We start from the raw sequence: 26,890 nt of genomic DNA, 5'->3' as shown, positions 1-26,890 counted from the left end.
CTCATATGTCAGAAATGTAGCTTTCATAGCACACTCTTTAAGTGTGCCTGAATAAGAAAAAAACTGTGAAGCCATGATGCAGGCAGCATGTGAATTTACAACTCAATTTATTTGAAACATTACCCAGTTTATGATAAATCAATGTGCCTCTATGGGATGGAGGGTACAGTACATCATAAAGTTGTATGATGTAGGACTTTCAAGAGAACTCAGCACGGCTACAATCAAATTGGAAATGATCATTTCCGGCCGACTGAACGTTGTCAGCTGACGGCTTTTGCCACCTCGAAGATACTGTTTCTCTCAGCAGCATGGGGTGCATATCAAACTAGCGTGTGTACAAAGCTCAGACCGTTTCACTAACAAACAAGCGGCAATGTATTTCCTGGCATCGCTCGCCTGCGTTGGATTCAATCACGGGCTTGTAATCGAATTACAGGTATTCCATACCGGCACCTTCCGGGCAACAAGAGTTGCTTGGAATGAGCCTCAGGTCTTTCAGTCCTGTTGGCAAAATGTCTGTATACAAAATTAACGGCATTATAGGATTGTGGTGCAGAAAGGGTTAAGGGATACAGTGCTACACATCCCTCATCCCACATTTTACCTTTCACCCATTTGTCGCTCTGAGCATGAGATATTTTACAATCACATCCAAACCAAAATTGTTCTTGGTCATGCTAACCATGTTGTTATACTCAACCTAATACTCAATTCAGGCAGTAATTTCACTGATAGTGTTTCAAAGCCACATACAAACCCATGACACCTCTTCACTACTAATAATTTCCACTTTGCTGGCCTTCATATCACCAGACTGTTTACAAATACATGGATCAGGGAAATGAAAAGATGATCCAGGCATGATAAAGCCACTTGGTAATGTACAACCAAGGACAGCAATGTGCATATTTCATAAGTTCTCCACTTAATAGTACATGGAATATCCAAATTCCTGCTATCATATTGTCCTCAGAAAATACTTTATATCAAGAAAAAAGATGCAGTAATTATGATAGAGTGTATCGGTGCAAAAGTCTTCTTCTAATTCTATCATTTTGGGGTTTTTTTTTTATTTGCTAGCATGCTCACATGTAATATATGAAATGACATATTTTCAATGGATATATATTTTTTTTTTTAAAGGACAATTTCATTGACTGAACACCATGCCTACCATACCATGCCATACACGATGTCACAGATAATCATGAAGGTTATAGAGATCAATGTCATTCATTTACATAACAGTCAAAAGGAATATATACATGTATATATCTTTATTTTTTTTTTGGGGGGGGGGGGAGGGGAGGTGTGGAGGCCAGTATCATACAAAAAAAGTTTACCATGTCAGACAAACATTATGTAACTTACGACCACTCAAATATTAGGAGTATCACCAAGTGTGATGCACAATAGGCACGTCAAGCATGTCATCCTGCCCTAGGACTGTAATAGACACGTAGGACATTCAGACACATTTGAGTTATTGTAAATACACCCATACAATGTATGGATATACATGTATGACGTATTGCTTGAGACCATTTACACACAAAATCCTGATAATAGGATAATTGTGTAGCAGCATCACACCCCATGCACTGTCATCATCCATGGTATTCACATCTTCATGTTCAGTCATTAAGTCTAAATCTAAGATACAGAATTTGCTTGATGTATCTTACTACAGGGAAACAACAAAAAAATGACAATGATTTCCCAATTGATCAAAAGAGATTTCAAGACATGAATACTGTATATGCCATATATTTCGCGAGTCTAAATTTTCGCGAATCGGGAATTCCCTACGATTTCGCAAGTGGTTAAATTCGCAATCATGGAGTCCTGTACTGAACGAAGAAGTGTACAGGCGCACGTCACATTCACATCAGGATCAGAGTCAATATTTTCGCGCGTCTTTGATTTCGCGAAAAGCACCTGACTTGCGAAATTCGCGAAAATAAAAACCTCGCAAAATATTTGGCGTATACAGTATATCAAGTATTAAAAGAGAGTAAAAAAAAAAAAGTTATGTGGTAATTTGTATGCTTGATTGTATGTTTTGCTTCTGAATCATACCATGAAATCAAAAGTACAAAGGTAATATCAATGCACAAATGAAACTGGAGATTGAGCAAATTCAGCCACATCGAGATAAAAAGCAGCTGTTCTTGATTCTAAAGGGTCCTTTCCTTCTAATATCAGCTGCTACAATAATGTACAAGTTGGCAACAATGCTGTCTGAATAGTTATGTTCATGATGTTTGGTTGCCATGCCACTGATCAAAACTACCTGTTGGTGCAAGGAAGAAATAACTGTGTGCTTTGTCTACGTACACCTGCCTTGCGACATGAAACGTACACATTGAAGTAATTTAAATTTCACCAGGGAAGCGATTCATGCTCAGGCCAGATCAATATCTGTCTGTTTCCATACAGAGTGACAGAAAAGCAATTCACACTTTCAGAAGCTACTACACATAGACGGCTTTACTGACATAAATGTTATGCTGCTTAACAAGACAGGTAGCTTCTGAAAATGAGGAAGTGCACTGTGAGGCTTGCCCAACATACCAATAACTAATGCATGCACTCTGAATGCCCTACCAGTAATTGAAATTCATGTGGTAAAATCATGTGAATTAAATGGATACGGTGGGTATGTGAGAGATCATACACTGATATACAAAGTATGTAATTGCATGTGATCATAATTTCTTTTCAAGAGAAGTATTGACAAAGCAAGTAAAAATATCACATTACACATCCTTGTTGAATAAAAAATATATACATAGCATTTCAATAGTCTCCTTCAAAAATCAAGGCCAAAAATAAACATATTTCTACCATGTCAAAATATAAAAAACATCCACTTCATTTCTGGCAGACAGATAAATGTGAAAAGTTGGGGATGAACCTTTGTGGAAGGCAAAATACATTAGGAGGAGAGGACAGGTATACAATTATCAGACGTGTCTGCATGCAAACAAGACAACAATTTGTCCTTTCCATTTCATGCATTGCAGCTTATTATCATTCTGTGCCAATATTCGACCTGGATTATTATTTTGTGTTAGCAAGCACAGGATGATAGCCACTGGAACATAACAAAAATTTCACCACAATTTTGCATTCATCCCGGCACAAATCAAACAATTTTTTTTTTGTCTGTAATTTGTCGATCACTGCAATCGTATCTTTCAAATATTACAAGCTTCTGGTACAAGTGGTTTGCCAATCAGGCGACTGAGCACTGATTTTGGTTCCCTGAGGTGAGTGACCGAGCAAACAGCCATTTTGCTTGATGAAATTTTTTTTTAACCCAATTCAGAACTCCTTCCTCCAGGGCTTGCACACACTCCAATTATTGGAGTGCTCTGCTTTGTAGTGGAGATCACTGCCTTCATCTCATTGTACTCACAAGGTCAGCGCTGGCATCTTCAAATATGTTACCTTCTAGTATACAAAAGACACATTCCAGAACAGACGTGCACAAGGAAAATACGTCCCTCACTGAGCCAAAGTTATGCTACCACTGGGATTACAATCTCCACTGTCATTCTATTTACAATTCATAGAAGATGTTCTTTACTGCAGGAGCTTCCTGCTATTAAGAACTTCATCTCAGGCATACACTACCGTGTACATGCAGGGTAGTCCTCAAGTGGCTTTTAAAGCATTGCAGTGGCATGCTAAAATTCAAATTCAACATCCCCAAAAATATGAACACAATAAGTGCCATGGCAACAACTGACACAATGTGGAAAGCAAAAAAATCTACAAATGGCTCAAATGTGATGTCATTGCCAAACCTACCAAAATCAAGAAGACTTTTATCCTCTAAGTTCAGCTCATTAATTGTGATCCAGCATTCAACATGTCTAAGAGTGTATTTATCTAGAAATGTTCTGAGATATAATCACCACTCTAAATGTGTTCTAAAGGCATTTTTCTGCCAATAGATAAATGCAGCAATATTTTGTAGATTAGAGAAATGCAGATTTGAAATGGCAGTAACAGGGAGATTTGAAATGAATCTTGAGTCACAAATGCCTTTCTGCCAAGTAGACAAATTCAAAGCCACTTTGAAACGTTTTTACCATATATCATGCAGTAGACTTGACTTCTTCTTCCCAAGTCAAGTGGTGCAAAGTAGCTGCCAAGGGACAACTCCCACAGATATATGTTTGTTTGTTTGTTTGTTTTTTATCACGAGATCCAGAGAAAATAATTTCAAACCATGTCTGCATACACCTTTTGAAATATGTTTTGAAAAGAAAGGATATTTGTTATTTTGTAGAGCCCTAGGCCTACATGCACATCACTAATTTATGTATGATATTCACAGAGGACACAGAGAGGATGGGAAGAAAGAAAAAATAAGGGGAAAAAAATACTTGAATCATATTCAACCAATCATATATGGCTCATTCTTCTTGGTCTAGAGGAAGAACTTTGAAATCTGTTCTTCCATTTTGACAACATGTTAAACATATTTATGCATTATCATATCAAATGCAGTATTCCACAACTGTGCAATAGAATTAGCTTTGAATATATCAAGATCAGTTGGCAGTGTCATCGAATGGGTAAGTGTTTTTTTTTTGTTTGTTTGTTTGTTTTTTTTTTTGGGGGGGGGGTTCACATCTGTAATGAGTGAGGCACATCTAGTATTCCAAAAACCTATCACAGCCCATTACTTTGACATTCAATCAGCCGATTCACGCATTATAGAGTGAGGGGATCAAAATTTGCATTATCTCCAGAGATATTCATATTCATACAGGATTATCAGCCTGGCATTTAGTGTTTCCTAGCAGTCTGCACTAAAATCCCTCTTGCCTAGCATCTGCCCCTCATAATGCAAAAGAATATCTGGTCTGCTACATGACATTTAAAATGTTCCCTGATATGACATATACATCATGTAACTTTGCTTTGTACAAGAAATGTTTAGAGTGTTTTACTTCTTGTAACAGTCAGTAAAATCTGAGTGCCTTCTAGTGCACATTTCACAACAAAATTGATGCATGAAAAATGATACTATGCTTTGAATCAAATTTAAGGAGTCTGCACGGTAAGACTACAAAATTCAAAAGGCAAAAGACAATCGGGTCTGCTACATGACATTTAAAATGTATGGCATATACATCATGTAACTTTGCTTTTTTACACAAGAAATGTTTGAAGCGTTTTACTTCTTGTAGCGGTAAAATCGCAGTACTTTCTAGTGTGCATTTCTCACTGACATCTATGCATGCAAACTGCTAATCCCTATGCTAATCCCTATGCTAATCAACTTTAAGGGGTCTGACAGTGAGACTACAAAATTCATACTTGAAAACTTTCATGGTGCAAGGGCACAAGGGACTCCTCAGTGACTAGCTGATATGTTGAAGTCACGCTAAGCACACACTAGATAGCTAATTAGTGTAATGAAGCTCAAATGTTACAGCATACAAACTGTGGATGATTCACCAAATCACCTTGTCTTCATGGAAAACATGCTATAATAGATTGATGCATCATTTATTGATTGCAAACTACACTGTTTTATTAAATTTCATACAACCTTGAGCAAAGATGGACACTGTAACATATATAACTAGAGATTGTAATTTGTCATCACTGACAAATTAAGGTGATCCGATTTTTTTTTATCAATGATTCGAGTCCTGATCGCAATAGGCATGACCATACAAGTTTCATCTGTGTTTAGAGACATTGGCCGTGTTATGTTTGCATTGTCATTTAGCAAAGGGAGTCATATCTGCCATGTTTGGTACCAAATTTTGTATACATTATAACGAAGAGACAGCAACAAGAACATATGACCTTTGACCCACCTTTGCACTCCCAAGATTGCATCTGATGAAATAGTGGTTATTTTGTGAAATGATTCTCGCGACATCGTCTATACGTGTGCAAAATGTGGGAAAGATAGGACAGGTATTCACCAAGATAGAAGATGAAACATTAATGACCTTTGACCCTAATTTACATACCCAGGATGTTGTCCGATCTAGTAGTTGTTATTTTATGCAATAATGTACGTGCCATGAACTAAACATGTGCAAAATATGGGGGTGATAGGGCGTGTTTTTCTTGAGTTATTGCAAAGAAAGTTGCAGAAAGAAAGAAATATCTCAATACATAGAAGATAAGCTTTGATTTCAACCAAGTCTTTTATCGTGATCCCGACTTCGTATGAAAAAACGAAGGGAATTGAACGATAGCGCAAAGTCTCAGCTACAACATATTAAAATCTGGGAGAAATTCACCGAAGGGTAAGTGAGCTAGTGCTCGATAAAGACAATCATGTCAATTTTCACATTTAAAAAAAATTCCCTCCCATAGAGATAACACGTCATAACGGAGATACAAAAAGAAGTACATATGACCTTTGACCTCAATTTGCACAGACAAGATGGCATCTGAGTAAAAAGTAGTTATTTTGTGAAATGATCCTTGTAACATGGTCTTTTCGTGTGCAAAATATGGGAAGAGTAGGACATGTATTCACTAAGATACAGGATGAAACACTTATGACCTTTGACCCTAATTTCCATACCCAAGATGGCGTCTGATCAAGTAGTTGTTATTTTATGAAATAATTTACGTGACATGAACTAAACATGTGCAAAATATGAAAGTGATAGAGGCCGTTTTTCTTGAGTTATTGCAAAGAAAGTTGCAGAAAGAAAGAAATATCTTAATACATCGAAGATAAGCTTGAATTTCAACCAAAATTTTTGACATGATCCAGACATCGTATGAAAAAACGAAGGGCACACTTACGGTAGCGTAAAGTCTCAGCTACAATATAGTAAAATCTGGGAGAAATTTACCGAAGGGTAAGTGAGCTAGTGCTCGATAAAGATAATCATGTCAATTTTCATTTCCAGAAAAACTGCACTCCCATAGAGATAACACGTAAACTGGTCAAATTTGACAAGATTACTTTCAATCCATTTATACGAGGTGATACCGTTATCTAATCAAAATTTTGTTATTTTATGTTTGAAAGAACATTAAATAAGCTACAACATACTGAAATCTGGGTGAAAATTGACAAAGGACTAGTGAGATACGCTCGAATAAACTTGAAATTTGATGACGTCATTTTGAAAATTTACTTTTTTTACTTTATTAAGAAATTTGATATCTTTTAATCATTTTGTCAGCATTGCCACCCCATGAAATGACATGTACAACTCATCAGCTTTCAAAATATGTAAAGAAAAGGGGGGTCACCGTCCATCCTGACGAGTAAAATCGGATTTAAAATTGGCGGTTTTTTGGCATAGTTGCACTGTATATCGCCATTGACGCGCGCGCGGAATTTCAACTTTTACGGGCCCGTATGACGTCATATTGAGTCGGATTGACTTGAAACTTGGTATAAATATTTCTTGACATTACAGACATCCGATCAAAGTGAAAAAACTGGAAATTTAAATGGCATATGAGCTGTGCGTGCGTATATGCGCGCGCGCGTACGCGTCCGTCCAATTTTTTCAATTTTTCAAAAAATGCTCCAATTGGTCTGAAACGTGTGCAAAAAAATTTTGAGCTCGATTTGAGCATACAAATATTTCAACGCGCGCATACGCGCACGTTTTAAAGTAGAGATGAATTTTCAGAAAATGACTAGAATGAGCTTGACTTGAAATACATGTGACGTAAATTTCATTGAAAAATTCCATTCCATTAATGAGATATGATTGAGAATGTGTTTTCATATAATGACGTCATAGTGACGTCACGGTCGACTGATCACTTTGATTTTTGTTCGATTGTCGTCTTTTTGACACGATACATAAATGGCATAAGTTTGACATTCATAGACAATGCACTTTCTGAGCTAACCTCTACACAACTTTTGGGGAGAAATAAAGAAAAAAAAGAAAGAATCAGTACAGATACAGAAGGTGATCCGAGAGGATACTCGGATCACCTAATTAATCTTCACAGCCATGCATCATGGAAGAATTTCATTAAGGCAATATGTCTGAGCCATGTAAGTGTGTTTGGAATAATGTTATAATTCCCAAACTCATTCCTTACTGGATATGACTGAAGAAAAAAAAATAAGATGGTTGCAGATTGTCTAGTATGTTTTGTTTTGTCCTCTGACTCTAAAGTGTGAGTCTGTTGTATCATGTTCATCGTTTTCCGCTACATTGTAGGCTTTATGGGACTGAACTTATGGATATCCATTAATAATCTGTTGAAGAAGCAGCCATAATTCTAGGTTTGCATCACATGGCTTTTCATACCTTGTACCTGTTGCATGATGACAGTGAAGAGAGGCTCCACCATGCACTGGTTTCTATTCCTCTACAGGAATAACAGTACTGTACATGAAAAGATCCAGGAGAAGTTTTTCTACAAAGGCATGGGACAGGTAAAAGCTATGTGACCACAGATAGCCAAAATGGACAAGAGCATAATGATTTGCTCATTTTTACATACATGTAACTATGATCTCATTGAAAAAGTATAATGCCACTTTGTCACATATACTCCTCATTGAAATATATTTTCCTCATTGAGGTACAAATATGTGTGTGTATGTACTGTATGTGTGTGTGTGTGTGTGTGTGTGTGTGAGACCTACAAATACCGACATGCAATTGGTCAAAATGCTGTCACATGACCATCAACTTCCCACGAGGATCTCAAATGTTATGTTCCACCTCTGGTAAGTCAATTTCTATCTGTCTCTTTGATTCTACCTGTTGTAACCCCTCCTACTAACTCCAAGTTCAAACTCTCCATTAATAGCGCAGCCGTTTCAGATAATATCATATGAAATGCATCACATGAGCTAAAGTGCATGTTCTATTGTATGGTGCTGGCTGCAATGTTACAAAGTACACCCGCCCTGTGCTACAGAGCATTACGTGTAATTTGATGATTCTATTAGTAATTTGACAAGTCTGTATCTACTCTCACTGCATACAGTCTAAGCTCAAGGGCATACTAATCAAGAGCAAAGCTGTATTAAACAGCAGCACCCATTGCCAAACTCCCGCCCTCTCTCAGCATGGTGTGCTATTAAAACACATTCACTTCAAGTATGTATGGGAGTGTACAGGGGCATTGTTGCTCAGAATTCTGAAAATTAGTCTGAATAAATTATCAAAAGGCTAGTGTAATCAAATTTCAATCATTGTATCTGGATCCACACGCATGGAGCAGTATACCCTTCAAATTCAAGAACAATTCCAATAGTTATTCAAGCAAACGGCATCACTGAAATTTCATGAAAAACAGACATGGAATCATAAAAGATGTAAAATTTTGATTATTTCCCATGTTTTTCAGGTAACAGTAATAGTACATACTGGTGGAATATGGATAATATGCAAATTAGCTGAAGTAAAACAGTCATGACTTACACGTCTCCCTTTGGTTTTTACGCAGGTATGTTTCTACGTTTTGGGTCAATGATTGAGTAATTATGTGCAACCACTTTCTCTGAAGACTCAGCATTGTGGGCTTAATTCAACAAATACAGTTGTAAGTCATTCAACGCAAAGAACAAACTTTGCAAAGAGCAAACTTGTTGCTGTTTAATTTCACGCAAAGCAAAACAATTTGTGAAGATTTCCATGTCATTCACTGGTAAACTTATAATGTGATGCTTCCATCCCCTCATCAAGTTTGCCTGATATACGTATGTACAGAGTAAGTGGTTGTGACTAAAATACTTGCTAAATATGTCTAGCGAAAACACAGAAACTTTGAAGTCTTATAAATTTCTTATTCAGTTTTCCACGAAAAATCTACCTCTTTATGTGTCTGATTCTACTATAATTGTAAAAGCCTACTTGAACAAGCACTTTAAAGTCACAGTCGTCGGTACATCACACATTCACTGAACAATCTACTTCAGGGGTGGGGGTGGGAAAAAGGAGCAGGAATAGCAGCATTCTTATTATAATCATGCCTTGGACGCAGATTATAATTAGGTAGGGTGCTAACAGCAGTGGCATGCCATTATGATTAAAACTTGACTCCGAAGTCCATTTACCACCGAGTGCCAGGGCAGAAGATTACAAGACGCGATCATCTCGGTGAATATTGTACACCGTCTGCACCGTGAATGCTAAGCACTTTTGGGCAGGTGGCGCGGCGCTGGTGCACAGCAAAGAATTCTACTTTCCAAAAAATGAGCTCCGCTTGCGGGGCGGATTCCCTAGAAAGAGGACAAACACGTACATAGCTCGAGGGAGTTAACTGACTATGACAGAGATTTACAAGATTAATGGTTGGGGACCATAGAGCACACTCTAGAGGGGGGACGATAACCTCCAGACGTGCCCATCCACACCGTGAGAATGCAATTGCCGTGGCTGAGCATGGTGCCAAATTATTTGGCACGTCATGTTTCACAAAATATGAAAAGATGCTCTATTTCAGAGAGAAATCCAGCATGTTGTCTCATATAATACATTCAGACATAGCACCATTTCTTCATACAATGCCATCTTTTCTTTGTCTCTTCCCCAAATATAATAAGTTCCCTTTTTTTTTCTCTCTTCTTTCTGTCATTATTTTCTTTAGTATTTTTATCACAAATAGGTTTTAGTTTTACCCCTGACATGTGATATGACTAGATAGAATTGGTTAACGTAGATTCTCTTGATTTTTGTTCTCCTCCTTTTGTGACACTAATCGTGTGATTGCAATGGTTACTTTGAATGTGACATCTTTACATGAAAACATCTGATTTTTCTTTTGAATACATTCACTCAATTCTCAAACCAACACTACTCATTAGGCTGTGTTCACATAGAAGTATACTATTCGGGTATTCGGGGCTCGTTTTTCGAGGGCACGCGAATAGCTTGAATCGAACAATGGGATTTCCTAACACCGGTTCACATAAGAGGGCACTATTCGAAAGTACCGAATAGCATAGAATAGTATAGCATAGTGGGAATCGAGCTTGTTCAATTTTCTTGCTGCGTATACCGTCTCTCGTTTATGAAATAATGACAATTTTGGTCTGGATTTGCCCTTTAGCAAAAATAAGCATGTGGACTGACATTCTGATGCAGTTTAGAAATTGTTCATAAGATTTGCTGGGATGTAGGAGGAAGAAATCCTCACTGCATGGGATGGTGAGTTGACGGTGCGGGTGATGGTGTACTCGGTGCCCGAATAGCGAATAGCGAATAGCGAATAGCAAATAGCGAATACCGAATACCGTATACTTCTATGTAAACGCAACCTAAGGGACAGCATGATCATCTTGTATAAAACCAAGCATTTTGAACAGTGGCTTTTATTTGTCTATTATTTTGTTCATAATTTCAAAATCATGAATTTTGAGAGTGTGATTTGTCCAATGTTACATCTTACACAAATAATGTACATAGCTATGTTGTATGCTGTAAAAGTTGTTATTTCAGCAATGATTCAATATTTCCCAAATTTTGAGAATCACTATTGGGCCGTGAATTTAACAACACACAAAAATATCATGAACGGACAGGAATTAGTGACTTACAAATTGTACGTGTACAATAGCCTCGGAGTTAAAATCAAGAAAACAATATCTTGTGGAACTGTCTGTGACCTCCTCATTCATGAAAATATCTGTACATGAAAATAACGGCTTTTACAGCATCACAGGGAAAGTTTTAAATGTTTTAAATGTCACCAGAATATGGTTCCAACAGTATCTCAAATTCAATTTAATCACATTATATTCCTGCCACTACCACCATTTCCTGGTACACATTTTTCCACGATATGATTGTTGTTGAACACATGTCTGTGTCTTTACTTTTTTTTTGTGCAACACAGATCAGGGAACTAGTAGTCATAATAAAATCAACCCTTGGTGTATACAATGCTGGATACCATACATAAAAGAATAAATCCTTTGCTTAGAGCTATGGAGAATGAGTGAATGTCACCTGTGGGTAGCCTTTTATAAACCTTTGACATCTACAGAGCAAAACACGTATTTACAGGATGAAGCACACAGACAATTATTCAGTCTCTTCAAAGAATTGAAAGAAAAGGGGGGGGGGGGGGGACCAGAACCATTCATGGGACTGGTATGCCATTAGCTCCAATGCACAACGGTTCACCTCATATCACACCATACAGATGAGTAAGGGAGCTGAGTATGTACAGCCCGCAGCTGAACGGAGTCCTTCTCATTGTGCGTGTGCACTGTTACAGAATGCTTTCAGCCATTCAAACGCCCCATCCGAAGGTACACAATACTTGCCACACAAGCTTTCCTCATGCTGCTCTCATACACAAAGGCATCCAAAATGAAGCACTCTGAGTAGCCAGTTACTTTGGGGACTCTTAATTCATTTGGCTGACATTTTTTTTTCCCTTTCCTCTTTTAACCTGGAGAATGAGATAAATTATTTTTCATCTACTGACAGAGTTCATCCAGCGATTGGAAGTTCAAGCGCAGGGCATACCCTGGGTTGAGGGGCGAGTGGAATGTGTGCTATGGCTACATCAATATGTAGGTGAACAAGGCATTGATTAATCACTCGGATGCATCAATTACTCCGAGCTGACAAAATGCTCCTTACATTGTACCTATCACTCCAATACACGATGTACATATCTTCACTTTTGGTTTGGACAAGTTTGGTACACATATTCTACACAGATATTTTAACTTTTGTCCATTTATATGTACCTGGTACTGGTACCCAGTTGAATTTGGTTGATACACATCTATGGATGCATTTTAATAAAAAGGTAATTCTAATTTTTTTCCTATCCATTCTGGTAATCCTAAAATAGCCCCCTAGATGAATTCAAAACTGCAGAGAAATGTGCTGAATTTTCCTAAATTACCCCTTTAAATAGTTTGATCACAAATTTATATCTGAATGTTGCATATTTTACACACTACAGAAAGATATCACAGCTATTCATGTGCACCTACTGGGATGCTGCATTAGCCAACTCCTTCTCAAGCTAGCAGTAAAAGCAAGGAGCTATTTAGGAGCTTCTATGTGTCATATATACTGGTGTATATCCCCATATACTCAAAAGGGCTTTTTACACTTGTAAATTTTTGCTTAGTCCCGTACCAACGGTGGGGCTAAGGGGGGGGGGGGGGGGGGGGGCCTTAGCCCCACTGTTGGTACGGGACTATCCTTAGCCTACAATATTGTACTTTCTGTTTACACTCGTTTTTGCCAAAGTGGGTTAGCCCCACCGATAGTCCGGTACTATCTGGCCCTGCAAAATAGCAGGGTTAGCACCGCAATTGCGGTGCCAAAGAAGTGAATGTAAACAGAACGAAAAAATAATCCAGGGCTAAGCGACGGAGACGAAGTCCGACCCCCACTGACCAATCAGAAACGAGGTAATCAAGTGCTGATGGTGCGTGCGTGTACGTGTACAGTGCACAGCGTAATCATGAATATTCATGTTGTTTGGAAAGTCCAGGGCTAAGAAATATGAGTGTAAAAAGGTCAGTTTTCTCCTTAGCCCCGGACAAGAGATAGTACGGGACCAATTGGCCAGTGTAAAAAGCTGAAAAAATTGGTACTGGACTAACGATAGTCCTGGGTCAGAGAAAGTCCAGGGTTAAGAAACACAAGTGTAAAAAGGGCTACAGATTCCTTCAACGAAACAAATGCTATTAATGTGTTATACTTCTAATTGAAAATAAAGACATAATCTTCTTAAATTTAGATGCAAACTTGCCCATAAGAGTGCAGTTTTCAAGCCTTTGGACTGCATTTATTTCATGGGACCTTAGACTATAATTAGTGATTATGTGGCTCATAAACAGAACCATGAAATCAACCATTCCAAAAAAAAGTATTATAATGCACAAACCAGGAGTCATTAACTCTGTCATTAACCTGAGAGGACAGATTGATTTTGCTACAAAACGCATTTCCCATAGACACTTGCCTGATTATACTCGGGACCCATCCTCAATGGGTTAAAAACCTCATCTTGAAGACTCACAGTCACACTACAACCAAATGAAACGGAAACTTCAAGTACAGTGTACATCATTCATCAGCCTGTTCAAAGAATACATCATTAACTCTAGTAACGACTCACACTAAAATCACTTTGAGCTTTTGCCTACACGTGCATAATGTACGTGTACCTTTCCATGTCAAGCACTAGCACTTTCCATACTGTTGACTGCACAATTTGATAGCATGAATGACTCTAGTGATTAATCGGAGTCTTTTGAGGTTGGTGACCTGCTGAACCACATTCACTGCACACATCATACTCTGGAATCTCACCTACAATACACTTTTTATATCGGTTCCGTGACATGCGTGCAATAATCAATACTGAGTAGCTTTGAGTATGGATAGACTGAGGCATAGGGGCAGTGTTTTATCATGCACAGGCAGATAAAATGAAATCATAAGGGAAGGGGGGGGGGGGCTTGGCCCTGCTGCCTCAGATGAGAGGTGTAAAATGCAACCACGCATAGCAATCAGATCAGATTGTAGAATGAAATATACATAATTTTCTTGCAACAACCAAGTAAAAAAAAACAAACAGCAACAACAAGACAGACAGATTCGTCTCTAATGATACAGTGCTATCTGAGCATGAATGCACAATTCTGTCTGTCACTGAAATTTTCATTCTATTTCCAGCAAACCAGTGAAACCTATTTTGAGAAATCCAACAATTTCAAAATTTGTATTCAGGATCTGATAATCACATTGGCAGGCTGATGACAAATTGACATTCAAAAAGTATTGGGAAAGATGATGCACTGATACCAAAGGCATACATTTTAGACTACCACCATAATGTCTACATTATACAATTCAATTGTACCTTCTACTAAATACTGTCAGTGTCAATTAAAATCCACAGGTTAGAGATGAACTGACTGCTAGCGTAGAAACAAATTAAGATATATCCTGTCAATTCTTATATATTTTTCAACAATTAGTGTTGTTCCAATCACCAAGATCTGCATTATTAATTTCATAGACGGAACATTTCCTGTCACATTATCACACACACACAAACACATCCTCTTTCTTTCCCAAGAGATCTGGGTGAAGTTTGAGTTCCTATAATGCATACGGAGACCAAATGCCACCTCTAGATATAAATATATCTGAAGAAAATCAAAGCTAACAAATATACAAGCCTTTCTAATAATGTTTCGTCTACAAAAGGTACCGGTAGGCTCTTTTAATAGTCCTTCCTAGCATATTATAATGTGTGTATATATTCTCTTTCCATATCATATTATATCTCACTTATTAATGCCAGATCAAATGTGTTCTTCTGTCTCCATTTGCCTAGCGTTCTTATTTTCTGTTTTGCCCATGTTGATTGACAGTCATGAAACAGGGACATTAGTCCAACTCCACAGTGTCCCTTGCTGACAAAATGATGCAGTAAGTTCCTCCTGTAGAATTTTGTCAGAATTGGTAATTATGAGTGTATAAGGTGTGCAAATAAATGCTGTCTAGATGAAGTTTAGTTTCAGCAACCTGCTGCTCTGGGGTCAGAAACTGGTTGTGACTGTACTACACGCCCAATGTAGATCTAGTCTTCTATGGTATTGGTAATAGACTATCTACCTAGTATTAACAGTGAAATAATAATAATAATTAAAAAAAAAAACATGTTTCATGTAGCAAAATCATATTTCAAGTAATATTCCAACCAGATCTTATACCAATGATTGTCATTCTCTCAGCCAAATCATGCACAAACAATAGCTGGTGGAAATACTGCAAATATATATGCCCAGGATGGAGACAGGTATATTTATATTATTTCACTTATTGGGCCTTCAGAGAAAGACATTAATCCATCACCTCTAAAATGTTGTACATATTTCCCGATAGGATCAATACATGGCAAAAACAGTTCCTGTAAGCAAGTTAATCTATACAGCAGCGTACATGAACACAAAAATCTCTCTGGTTATGTGATAAACATTGTTTGAATTATGAGTTACCTTAATTCATATCTACACACATGGTTATGTAAGGAATACTGTTCATATATGTTTTGTTTTTTTCCTAATGGATTGCACAACCCAATAAACAAGTATGAATCCACATCTTCCACAGTAAATCTTCTGATATAAAATATTCAATTTTTTTTTTCTAGAACAAGTGTAATCTTCAGAGCAGATATTCTACCATTCTACCATTGCTATGGTTGTTTAATCAGCTTGTTTAGTAACAGAGCCTCTAAACATTTGTTGTAGTTCGAGCTGTGAGCTATCGTGATCTATATGCGAGAGTACTGGGTAGCATAATATGCGCTAAGCATCATACACCAACACTGTGACACCGTCTCTTAAAAAATACTTGTAACTCTCAGTCTTCCATATATTCAGCTTCTGAAAAAAAAAGCAATGAATATGGCCACCCACAGACAGATAACAGAAATTTTAATCATTGCCTTCTCATGGTAAGCACCATACAGCTGGTACATTCAATTGTACATTGTAGGAATACTGTTGACTTTACCATGCTAGGAATTTGCATGACAGCTACACAGAGCATTTCATCACTTACTTGTACATGTAAGAACTGGTCTTCTTTCTCTTCACTCTAGGTGCAGCTGATTTTAGTATTAAAGCATTCATAAATGAATTGTGTGAAAAGAAAGCAATGTTCATGTGTGTCTGTTTGTGTGTGGTAATCACATACTAAAACATGCACATAAGAATATACACTAAAATCAGATTCCATTCAAGAGAAAAATACACCTGACACACTACAGGGTAATGAAGGTAAAGGACTTTGTAGTTCCTTACACAACACTCTTTCAATACACCAAAGAAAGCTGAAGTTTGATATGAAATCTTGCTCCTAATACCACCTACTCGGTTTGATAAACCCAAAAGATTTAAGCCCCAGATTCAATCAACCTGTCCCATTCAGCATATACTGTAACTTGACATTCTCCCATGCTACACAGGTAGGGAGGGGAATTTCCACTGTCATAGAATTCACTTTGCCTGCAAAAACTGAACATGTACTGTACATTAGACAAATTGGAATGCTTCATTACAAGAGGGCTTTTAAATCTCACGTAGGTTCCTTGGTACTGTGGAAGTGGGCCTGCCTTCAAATTGATTCAAATATACTAATCAATTAGCTGTTGTTGTATTTTTGTTTGCAAGCATTTGTTAGATTCTACCAGTATTCCTCAGTGACGATATTTACCTCTGCCACGGGAGGAGGTCATGTTTTCTTCGGCATTTGTTGGTTTGTTTGTTTGTTTGTCCATGTGCAAAATAACTCAGAAAGTAGAGAACGGACTTGGATAAAACTTACAGGAAAGGTTGAGAAGGATACAAGTAGCACAAGTAACAGATGATTACATTTTGGCAGTGATCCAGAAATTTTTATGGATTTTATGAAGGATTTTTGATATTTTGGCAGGTAAGGTCAATGAACATAGACGTTCAAGCTGAGTGTCTTTGAGGTTTGCATGCGCGCATTAAAGTGCATGCTGTACAATGTAGTGTCTGCTAGTTTTTTCAGGGCTTGGGCGAGGCACTGTGCAAGCTGAAAGTTGATGACATAACAAAAGACATCTATATTGGGAAAGTGGGCTTTTTCAGCATGCATGACATTGTATGAGTGGAAATCACTGATCTCTATGGAAGAAGATCAGTGGTGGAAAATAAAAAACTGTTTGGTGGAGGTCTGCACTCTCAGAGTGCTTTAATACATGTAGTATTATTCACATTCCACTGCAGAGCAGCATTCACGTACATTGTAATATACTCTCAGCATTATGGTAGAAACTTGAACTAATGCAGGCATATCTAATTTTGACAGGGCATATCATTTTGTATGGCTGTGTCATACTGGATATAATATAGAAGGTGATTTGAGATCTATTAAGTTGTGATCAGTCATTACACTAAATGTATTGAATATGATGGTAAGAATTGTCATGTTTCTGTTACCACAACTGAAATCATTAATAAGCATAATAATGCTTGCAGAAGGGCACCGAGTATAAAAAGCAGGGTCTAAAGGTACTTGCGGCAGTACAACACTGTCACTGGTAAATACAAAGAACTACAGGTACATTTCTTAGACCTCTGCAATCCAAAAATGACATTACAGTTGTATTTATAATTTATTCAGGCAAACAAAACATCACTATTACAGTACTGAAATGGCACAGTTGACATGTAATATGTACATTGTATTGACATCTAATGCAGTTCGGGAACAAATGGGCTAAGCCTCACAAAAGTAATCATTTTACTGTGACCCTTTAGAGGCATGTGAGCTCCTAAGCCATGCATTCCTGTACATACATGATGTACATAAAAAACAGAAACATTTATCAAAGAAATTTTTCAAAATATTACAATATATTCACATTGCTCTCAAGAAAGTAAAATGCATAACGCTGTACATCGATCCCGTTGTTCTCTTCTCCGAAGAAACGTTGAAGTCGATGGATCTCCCCTACATTGTACATCTTGGCATTAGTAATTTCATAGCAATTTTTGTTCAATTGTGCTCCTCAATATTTGGTTATGGCCAAATTCATTTCTAAAACTAGAAAAGCACTCTAAGAGTGCAGACCTCTGCCAAGCAGCTACATCGTACTTTCCACCGATGATCTTGCTCTTCCATAGAGATCAGTGATTTCCACTCATTGTATACGTATATGCATGCAGAAAATCGCTGATTTCCCAATTAAGCCTTTGTTACATCATAAACCCTCAGCTACGTGGCACACCTCACCCAAGCTGCAGAAACTAGAGTACGCACTGTACATAGCGCGGGTATGAAAACCTAAAATATGCGCAGCTTGAACTTCCAAGTTCATTGACCCTACCCGCCGAAATATAAAAAATCCTTCATAAAATCCATAAAATTTCTGGATTACTACCAAAATTTAATCACCTGTTCCTTGTGTCATTTTCAACCTTTCCTGCAAGTTTCATGCAAATCCATGCTCAACTTTTTGAGTTATTTTGCACACGGACAAACAAACCAACAAACGGTAATGAAAACATATCCTCCTCCCTTGGCGGAGGTAACACAGTGAAATGATACAAGAAAAAAAAACAGGTAAGTTTTATTCATTAACAAAGAAGAAATGAAGCAAACAAACAAAAAATAGGTCTTTGAGTGCATGTGTTTTGTTGTTTTGTTTTTTGTCTATAATGCTACAATATGTCCTATCCACTGTAACCCTCCATGTCATTTTGCGCAACTGTCATAAGTATCTTACTTGTATAGTTTACTACTTGAAAAATAAAAGCAGTTAGCAATCAGAAAGAACAGAAAAATGCAATCTGCCTCTAAGATACAATGCAATGTATACCAGTATCCTTTCTTTTAATTAATAGTCAGTGTAGAATCTAGATATTTACAACAAATAAAAATATTGCCCGCATAGAAAATTTGTGCATCAGTCAGTGAATTATGCTCTACCTGGTATTGGACACAAGTAGTGGTAGAGCAAGAGCACTAACAAATCATTTTACATTGTTTATAAAACTTCTTTTTCTTTTCTTTTTTTTCCCCTTCATATAAATATGAATATAGCCTAGGTTAATTACCGTAAACAGACTGCTAGCTGCTGCTACGTCTAACGTCACATTGTCTTAAATTCTTTTTATTTGAAACTGACTGAAGATTCATTTACAGATTTAGAGTTAGAAATCGCTTGCTTCAAAATCACGGTACAATTAGCCAACAAGTTAGAGTGCAACTCGATTGAAAAGAATAAGCCAGAATTTATTATCATGGTCAAAGCACGGCGGTAGCTACCCCAGGCTCAAGCAAGAGGTAGCCCGCACTGTCGGACCAGGCTCTCGCCGCTTCTCGGTGAGAATTCGGGTGCGAAATATGAAAGTGACCAAATTGTCGTCAGCTTTGCACAGGTATCCCACATGAAGGAATACTGGTTGACTTACCTTCAAATACTGGCACAGTGCAAATTATCAGTCCAATCATCGTGATGAACGTATATGTCGCCATGATTTTAGATCGACATGAAAGCCCGTATCAGCAGCAGAATGTAGGCGACAATGATGCCGCAACTGGTTTTAGGTCGGTCGAATGTGTAACAACTTTTGTCAGTTAGCGGTACGGTGTACTGTGAGCTGTATCCGACAGGTCGTTACAGAAGGTACGAGATGCCAGTTGCTCGCTCGTGTACTACCCGGTAGTATCCGTTTCATAAGGTCTTGCTTTCATCAATGCGGAATTCTTCATACCGGTACTCTATGCAGTCACACCATGCACCACTCAGATGCGCAACTCGGCCGCGCGCCGAGGCTAGGCGCAGGTGGATACCACTGAACTACAGTAACTGTACTCCTCCAGTAACTCATCTCACACAACCCTTATTCGGGAAGTGCGCCCACTGCAGGTTCTGTTCAAATAGTGAAATGAGAATAACTTTGTAATCCCCGTTACAGTGATTTTGAGATTTTGAGGATGACTGGTATGGCGATATCTAAATCGTAAACAAATAGGACATAATAATGCATACTTTAAACGAAATAAGAGAAGGTTCTAAATTACCCTCTGGTCAATTTTGTAAAAGTGTAATACATTGTACCACATTTTCATGTTAAAGATGATCTATGTGTATAATTTTTCATAGAAAGGGGAGGTCATCGATTTGAAAACAGAATGTTAAAACGATTCGCTGATAGTCGCGGGGAAAAAGAAATTACACAGATGCTTAAATTAAAAAATGATAACGTAAATCATTCGTTTTCTTCACCATTATCCTCAACAAATGGTGATCTTGTTAGCAAATGATAGCCCTATATGGACGAAGAGAGGATTTGAATAAAGAGGAGATAATATTTTATTTCCACTTGCAAAGCAAATCAAGATAGAATGTTGACATCACCATTTCCTAAGTATATACGAAGAGTTTGTTCGCAAAAACCGATAAGTCCATTTTTGAAGATCTTATAGTACGGTCTCTGTCATAAAGTACAAAATAATACCTTTAATATTGGTCACTACATATAAAGGTACATTTTCGAAGTTATCGTCAAAAGAAGCAAAAATATTCTTATTATTCTCTTTATTTTTCTTGACCTTTAATTGCAAATATCTCCATTTGGCAAATATGGACTTATCGGTTTTTGCGAACAAACTCTTCATACGGAGATTTACAAACTGGCTAGTTGAATTGAACCAAGGAGTTAAAGTTTTGCCCCAAATCAAGCTGATTTTGATAAATGTTATCAACTCAAATTAATGGAACAGTATAAAGGGTTCATTGGATCAAAAAGGGAAAATATCGCATAATTTGAAATTTCAACCTTTGCCCGCAAGAGTAATAGGCCTACTGGTTTTCCTGAGATTATACAAGGGCATGTTAGTGCTTTGATTAAATATTCTCGATGAGAAATTAAATAGTAAAAAGAAATTTCACATCTCTTGTAAAGAAAGTTACTGTCCACAATAGTTAGATGTGGATTCTCAGTTTTATAATGTCTTTATCAGCCACTTATATTGATTTAAAAACTGTTGCTTTATAAACAAAATATCACTTTGCTCTTGGTTGTTTTGTTGTTGTGTACAAGCTCATTGTCAGAACTTGACACATATTTATTCTACCACAGTTGGCTTTGTTTGACTAGATATGATTCGAGTCCTGATCCGATCCTGAGTCAGCCTAGTATGCAGTCAATAACTGTAACTTGCCGATTTTGAAGAGCGCCATCTACCAATGGGGGAGTTCTCGTTCTATCTCTCGTCAAGTTTGTACGTGTGCATCATGACGTAGTTTAATAATTTTGATAAAATCGATCATTCAGCCGCAGATCGAAATCGGACATGTAATCAGTGGCGTATCTAGGGGGGGGGGGGGGGCAAGGGGGGCACGTGCCCCGGGCGCCACTTTTTGGGGGCGCCGAAAACGAAAAAAAGGAAAAAAAAGAAAAAAAAAACGAAGAAGAAAAAGAAAAAAAGAAGGGGAAAAAAAAAAGAAGAAGAAGAAGAAAAAAAACTCGCCCGGACCGGGAAGGAGGGAGAACGGGGGTGGGGGGGGGGGGGGGGGGGGGAGAAAACCAAATCAAACAAGATGAAAACAAAAAATGACAATGTTTATTGTGTTCACACAGGAATTCCATGTTTTGTAAGCTGAAATTTTGGCTCGCTCGTTGCGCTCGCTCGCCAAAATTCATATAAAGAGAAAAAAGAAGATAAGAACAAAACGTGATGATGACGCGGACAAAATGACAATGTATATTGTGTTCACACATGCCATCGTTAGAAGGCAAAATGTTACACGGAGCAGCGGCTGCAATTTTATTTCTTTCGTTCTTAAGCGATCGCCTATTGGATCAAACGAGGGCGCCAAAGGTGTCGAACATAAGGGGGGGGGGCGCAAAAAACCAAATCAAACAAGATAAGAACAAAACGCGGAAATATACAAAATTCGGCTCACTCGCGCGTACTAATTTAGAGTATTTTTTTTTCAAGTCCTCAGTTTGTTGGTATAAATCGTTATCTATAAGGCCGTCACCATTAATTTTCTTGATTAGAATTGTAAGATTTAACAAGCAAAAAAATGACAAGAATTCCATGTTTTGTAAGCTGAAATACAAAAATTTTCTGCTCGCTCGCTGCGCTCGCTCGTCAAAATTTATCACAAAAAAAAAAACTAAGAACAAAACGTGATGATGACGCGGAAATATACAAAAATTTTCGGCTCGCTCGCTGCGCTCGCTTCGCCAAAATCTATCTACATTTATTACATTTAAATCACCCTCATCTATAAGGCCGTCACTATATCTTTATTAGAATTGTAAGATTTAATAAGCAAAAAATGACAACAATTCCATGTTTTGTAAGCTGATATACAGAAATTTTCGGCTCGCTCGCTGCGCTCGCTCGCTAAAATTTCTCCAAAAAAAAAAGAGATAAGAACAAAACGTGATGATGGCGCGGAAATATACAAATTTCAGCTCACACGCGCGTACTAATTTGGAGTATTTTTTTCAAGTCCTCAGTTTGTTGGTATTAATCGTTATCTATAAGGCCGTTACCATTAATTTTCTTGATTAGAATGGTAAGATTTAATAAGCAAAAAATGACAAGAATTCCATGTTTTGTAACCTGAAATACAAAAATTTTCGGCTCGCTCGCTGCGCTCGCTCGCCAAAATTTATCACACAAAAAAAGATAAGAACAAAACGTGATGATGACGCGGAAATATACAAAAATTTTCGGCTCGCTCGCTGCGCTCGCTCGCCAAAATTTATCTAAATTTATTACATTTAAATCACCCTCAAAAGACCCCTTTTAAGTGCTTGAAAAAGCATATCATGTAGACTTTTTTAAAGTCCCTACCGGGATGGGCTTGGGGTTGAACACTTTTTCAGAAATTAGGGGCGCAATTTTCGCGCTTGCCCCGGGCGCCGTTTTCCCTAGATACGCCACTGCATGTAATAAAGTGCTGTTTTATACTCTGTCTTAAAGAATGATCGATAAAGAGTCATAATACTATTGCTGATTATCAAATGAGTTTCCACGCCATAAGCCACATACTGTGAGTAACAAAATGTGCGTCAGCTCCCATACCCCAGGCCCATGCTATTGGTGGGTCTCCCCTGAGGCCGTATTATGGTTGAAGAAGTCCTCATTCTCTTCTACCTGTATGCTCATGAGAATGTAGTCGTTCTTCCCCGTGTCTCTTGGGGTATAGGCCATGGGGTGAGCTGGTTTTTTCGCTTGTTTCGTTCCGACAACTGCGGCACTAAAATTTCTCCGCAGCTACGTGTAAACAAATAACCAAAAAGGCTACAGGAAAAAGTTCGACACAAACCCTCCTGTAGTATTTTGGTAATTTAGGGGGAAACAGTGAACTTTTTTTGTCACTGAGGAGCTGAATATGTACACTTTGCCGTGTACGATATTCATTCGCGAACGATCATGTGATGTATGTTATCCAGTCCGAATCGAGAATTATTGTTTACGAGTCAAAATGGCCGCCCCCTGTGAGCCTGTCGACGCGTCTACGTCGTCTGCTCAGCCGAAACTTTTAAGATGCGTTATTATGCATGTAACATCGATGAAGTTTGAAAATTTCACGGCTATGACAAACCTAAGATAGACGAAACCTGTTTTGTGTGCTAAAGAGTGGATCAAATTGAGTGGGGGAGACCGTGAAATCGCAGACCAGAACGAAGTGATTCAGCTGCTCAGGGGGACTGACTGCAACCTACGTAGTAGGATAATTTGCAGGTTAGTTTACGTGCGTACAGTCGTAGCAGTCGACACTGCAGTGCAGTCTCACTCATACATTTATATGCGTATTCTAAATCCTAATGACCATGATGACTACAAGTACAACGTTAGCTATGTTATGAACGTTGCTTGTGTATGTTATAATGGGCGCTAATGCAGTAGCTTAGCCGTTAGCGTGTCTGTTACATTTTAGATAAATCATCTTGAATTTCACCTTGGCATGGCATAGCGCCGTTATAAGGTAGCCTTGATGTAATTTTTCATGTTGTTCTATGTACAGCCCAGGTTAGGTTGATGTAGCTGATCGGTGATATTGTTTTGTAAAAGTCTTGACACACAGGACTGGATTGAAAAAGGTCTAAACTGCATGTAAATTTATATTTTCATAATCATGGCCATGGAGTATTAATATTAAAAATCCATCTTGTTTCTCTCACCCCGAAATTGGCGAATCCCCCCCCCCTCAAAACACACATTTAGCATCTCATTAAATTAACTTATTAATATTTGATATGAATAGATCTAAAAAACCAACAATGACAATAACATAATTTCAACAATTAAACTCCCTAAAACATATGATTACCATTATGTTGTGCCAAACTATAAAGCAGTGGGTGGTGGTGATAGTGAAATTAGTATTAATGATGATAAGGCAGTTGTATTCATAATTATGATAATTGATATTGCATGTGATCAGGTGCTGAAAGCTGTAGATGTAATTTAAAATCAGTAATTGCACTGCAAGTACAAGTTGAAGTAGTTGATGATGACAATGATCATGAGGTGTTAATGATTACCTGGCATAGTACTAGGGCCTATCGGTAATTACAAGATTCAAATATTGGCAGTCAATAGTCTACCGTACATTTAATGATATATTGAGTGTAATGTTCAACCCCTCCCTCTAGCGTTTAGCCTTTTTTTCCTCCTAACAAAATCCAACGGCTAATCATTGCTGTTCATTTCTCCATTGTATTAAATAGGATTCCATGAAACGTGCTACAAGAGGTTTATAGATAGTAAATGCCTGAATCTCGCTAGGAAACGAAAGCTGAAGGAGGAGCCTGGTCCGTCAGCAGGAGCATCTGTTTCCTCCCCTAAGACGCTCACATCAAGATCAAGATTTTCTTCTGGAAGCTCTTCAGGTTCTGCTGTGTTGCCTGTGAAATGCATCATTTGCAACAGAGTCAACCTGCTCATTACTTGCCAAGGGAAATAGGTTAATATGATTGATATTGAAGCATGAAAACATTGTCATGTTACTATAAGTTGTCCTTGATAAAATGGAGCAATATATATACACCACTGAAACATTCACACATATACAAAGAACTTCAATGCAAAGTTCAGAAACAACAGAATGACATAGTACTGTATATGCACCAATGCTTTGGTCAATGTGATTGATATTCAAGAATTGACATCTTACCAAAGTTGTGCATGATAAAATGTCTTTGTAATACAGATTGCTTCCTGTATTTTGAATACCAATGTTTATGCAACATGTTTTGACTCCTTACCTCAGTATGTGATTGTTCGCCCTTTAGCAAACATTTCTGCCCACTATTATGATTTGATTAGGGTTGAATTATTCTAAGAACAAAGATGTTTTCCTAAGTGTGTTTTTTTTTCATAAAACTGAATGACTACGATTAAAATTTGTTTCTCCCACTCTGGGAAAAAAAATATGTTACTATTATTAATACTGAAAAGAGAATGTTCATGTAGAAAGGTCAGTACAATGTAGGTGTGAGTACAAAATCAGTTTGCTAAAACTAATACACACCAGCCAAATGAAAATTGTGCATAAGTTGAGTCAGGTTTGCACAGATCCTCTGATATTGGAAGTTCATTGCAGTGTTATCATAATTTTTAATGCCAAACCTGTTTTATTCTCTCCAAGATTTTCAGGTACACATTGCCTCCAATACAGAATCCAACAGTTTTCACTCATGAATGGGTAAACTATAATTTTGCCTTTATTTTATGTATTGGCATTTTTCAAAACTTTTACACCCTTTCAAGGATATTTGGACCATGGAATGTTCCAGGAAATTTATTAAAACTAGAAAATTTGACTGATTATCATTTTGAGCTATCTTACATGAAAGGAGGTAGTGTCCCACCATGTTGTAACCTAATGATAGCAATGGAAACTTCAGGAAATTTTATGAAGATTAAATTTTCTAGTGCTAAAGTAATGTATAATATTTCATGAACAACGTGATTGCTATGTGATCTAAGTTTATTAAAGCTTCTTAAGAAGAAGAAGACGAAAAGAAAAACATGTTTACTGATAAGCAATATGATCTGTTTAATAGTAATGTCTCATGTGTGTAAATGAGTTTGTATGTGTGCGTGTGAGTGTATATAATATGTCAGCGTTTGTATGCAACTGTGTATGTGTAATGCACTGATCAATACATGTATTATATCATTGTGTGTGTTCATGTTTATGATAATCTTTTTTATGATGCTGATGTGATAAATGGCCAAGGCATGTAGAATATTTTAATACACTTGGGTATATTGAATCTTCATAACTATGTGTGTGCGTATGTGTGTGTGCATGTGAGGGTGTGTGTGTGTGTGTGTGTGTACAATAAGATTCTCCCACATGCACGCGGACACACACACAAACAAACGCACTGAATTTTTTTCTT

General features: G+C 37.6%; 1 protein-coding gene across 1 annotated transcript in view; it reads right to left on the bottom strand.

The window, feature by feature from the left end:
* LOC139722579 (neurexin-4-like) overlaps nt 1-20,061 on the bottom strand; it is a 101,175-nt gene extending 81,114 nt beyond the window's left edge. Inside the window, exon 1 of the mRNA XM_071633870.1 lies at nt 19,922-20,061. Coding sequence (XP_071489971.1) covers nt 19,922-19,985 — 64 coding nt within the window. The 5' untranslated portion in view covers nt 19,986-20,061. The remainder of the gene's footprint in view (nt 1-19,921) is intronic.
* Nucleotides 20,062-26,890: the final 6,829 nt, after the last annotated feature.

Source organism: Diadema antillarum, unplaced genomic scaffold (assembly GCF_040938485.1).
Source record: "Diadema antillarum isolate AM-2024a unplaced genomic scaffold, OU_Dant_1.0 scf00000167, whole genome shotgun sequence".
NCBI classification, from domain to species: Eukaryota; Metazoa; Echinodermata; class Echinoidea; order Diadematoida; family Diadematidae; genus Diadema; species Diadema antillarum.
Note: the sequence above shows the minus strand (reverse complement) of the source record. Positions and strands in the feature narration are given on the sequence as shown.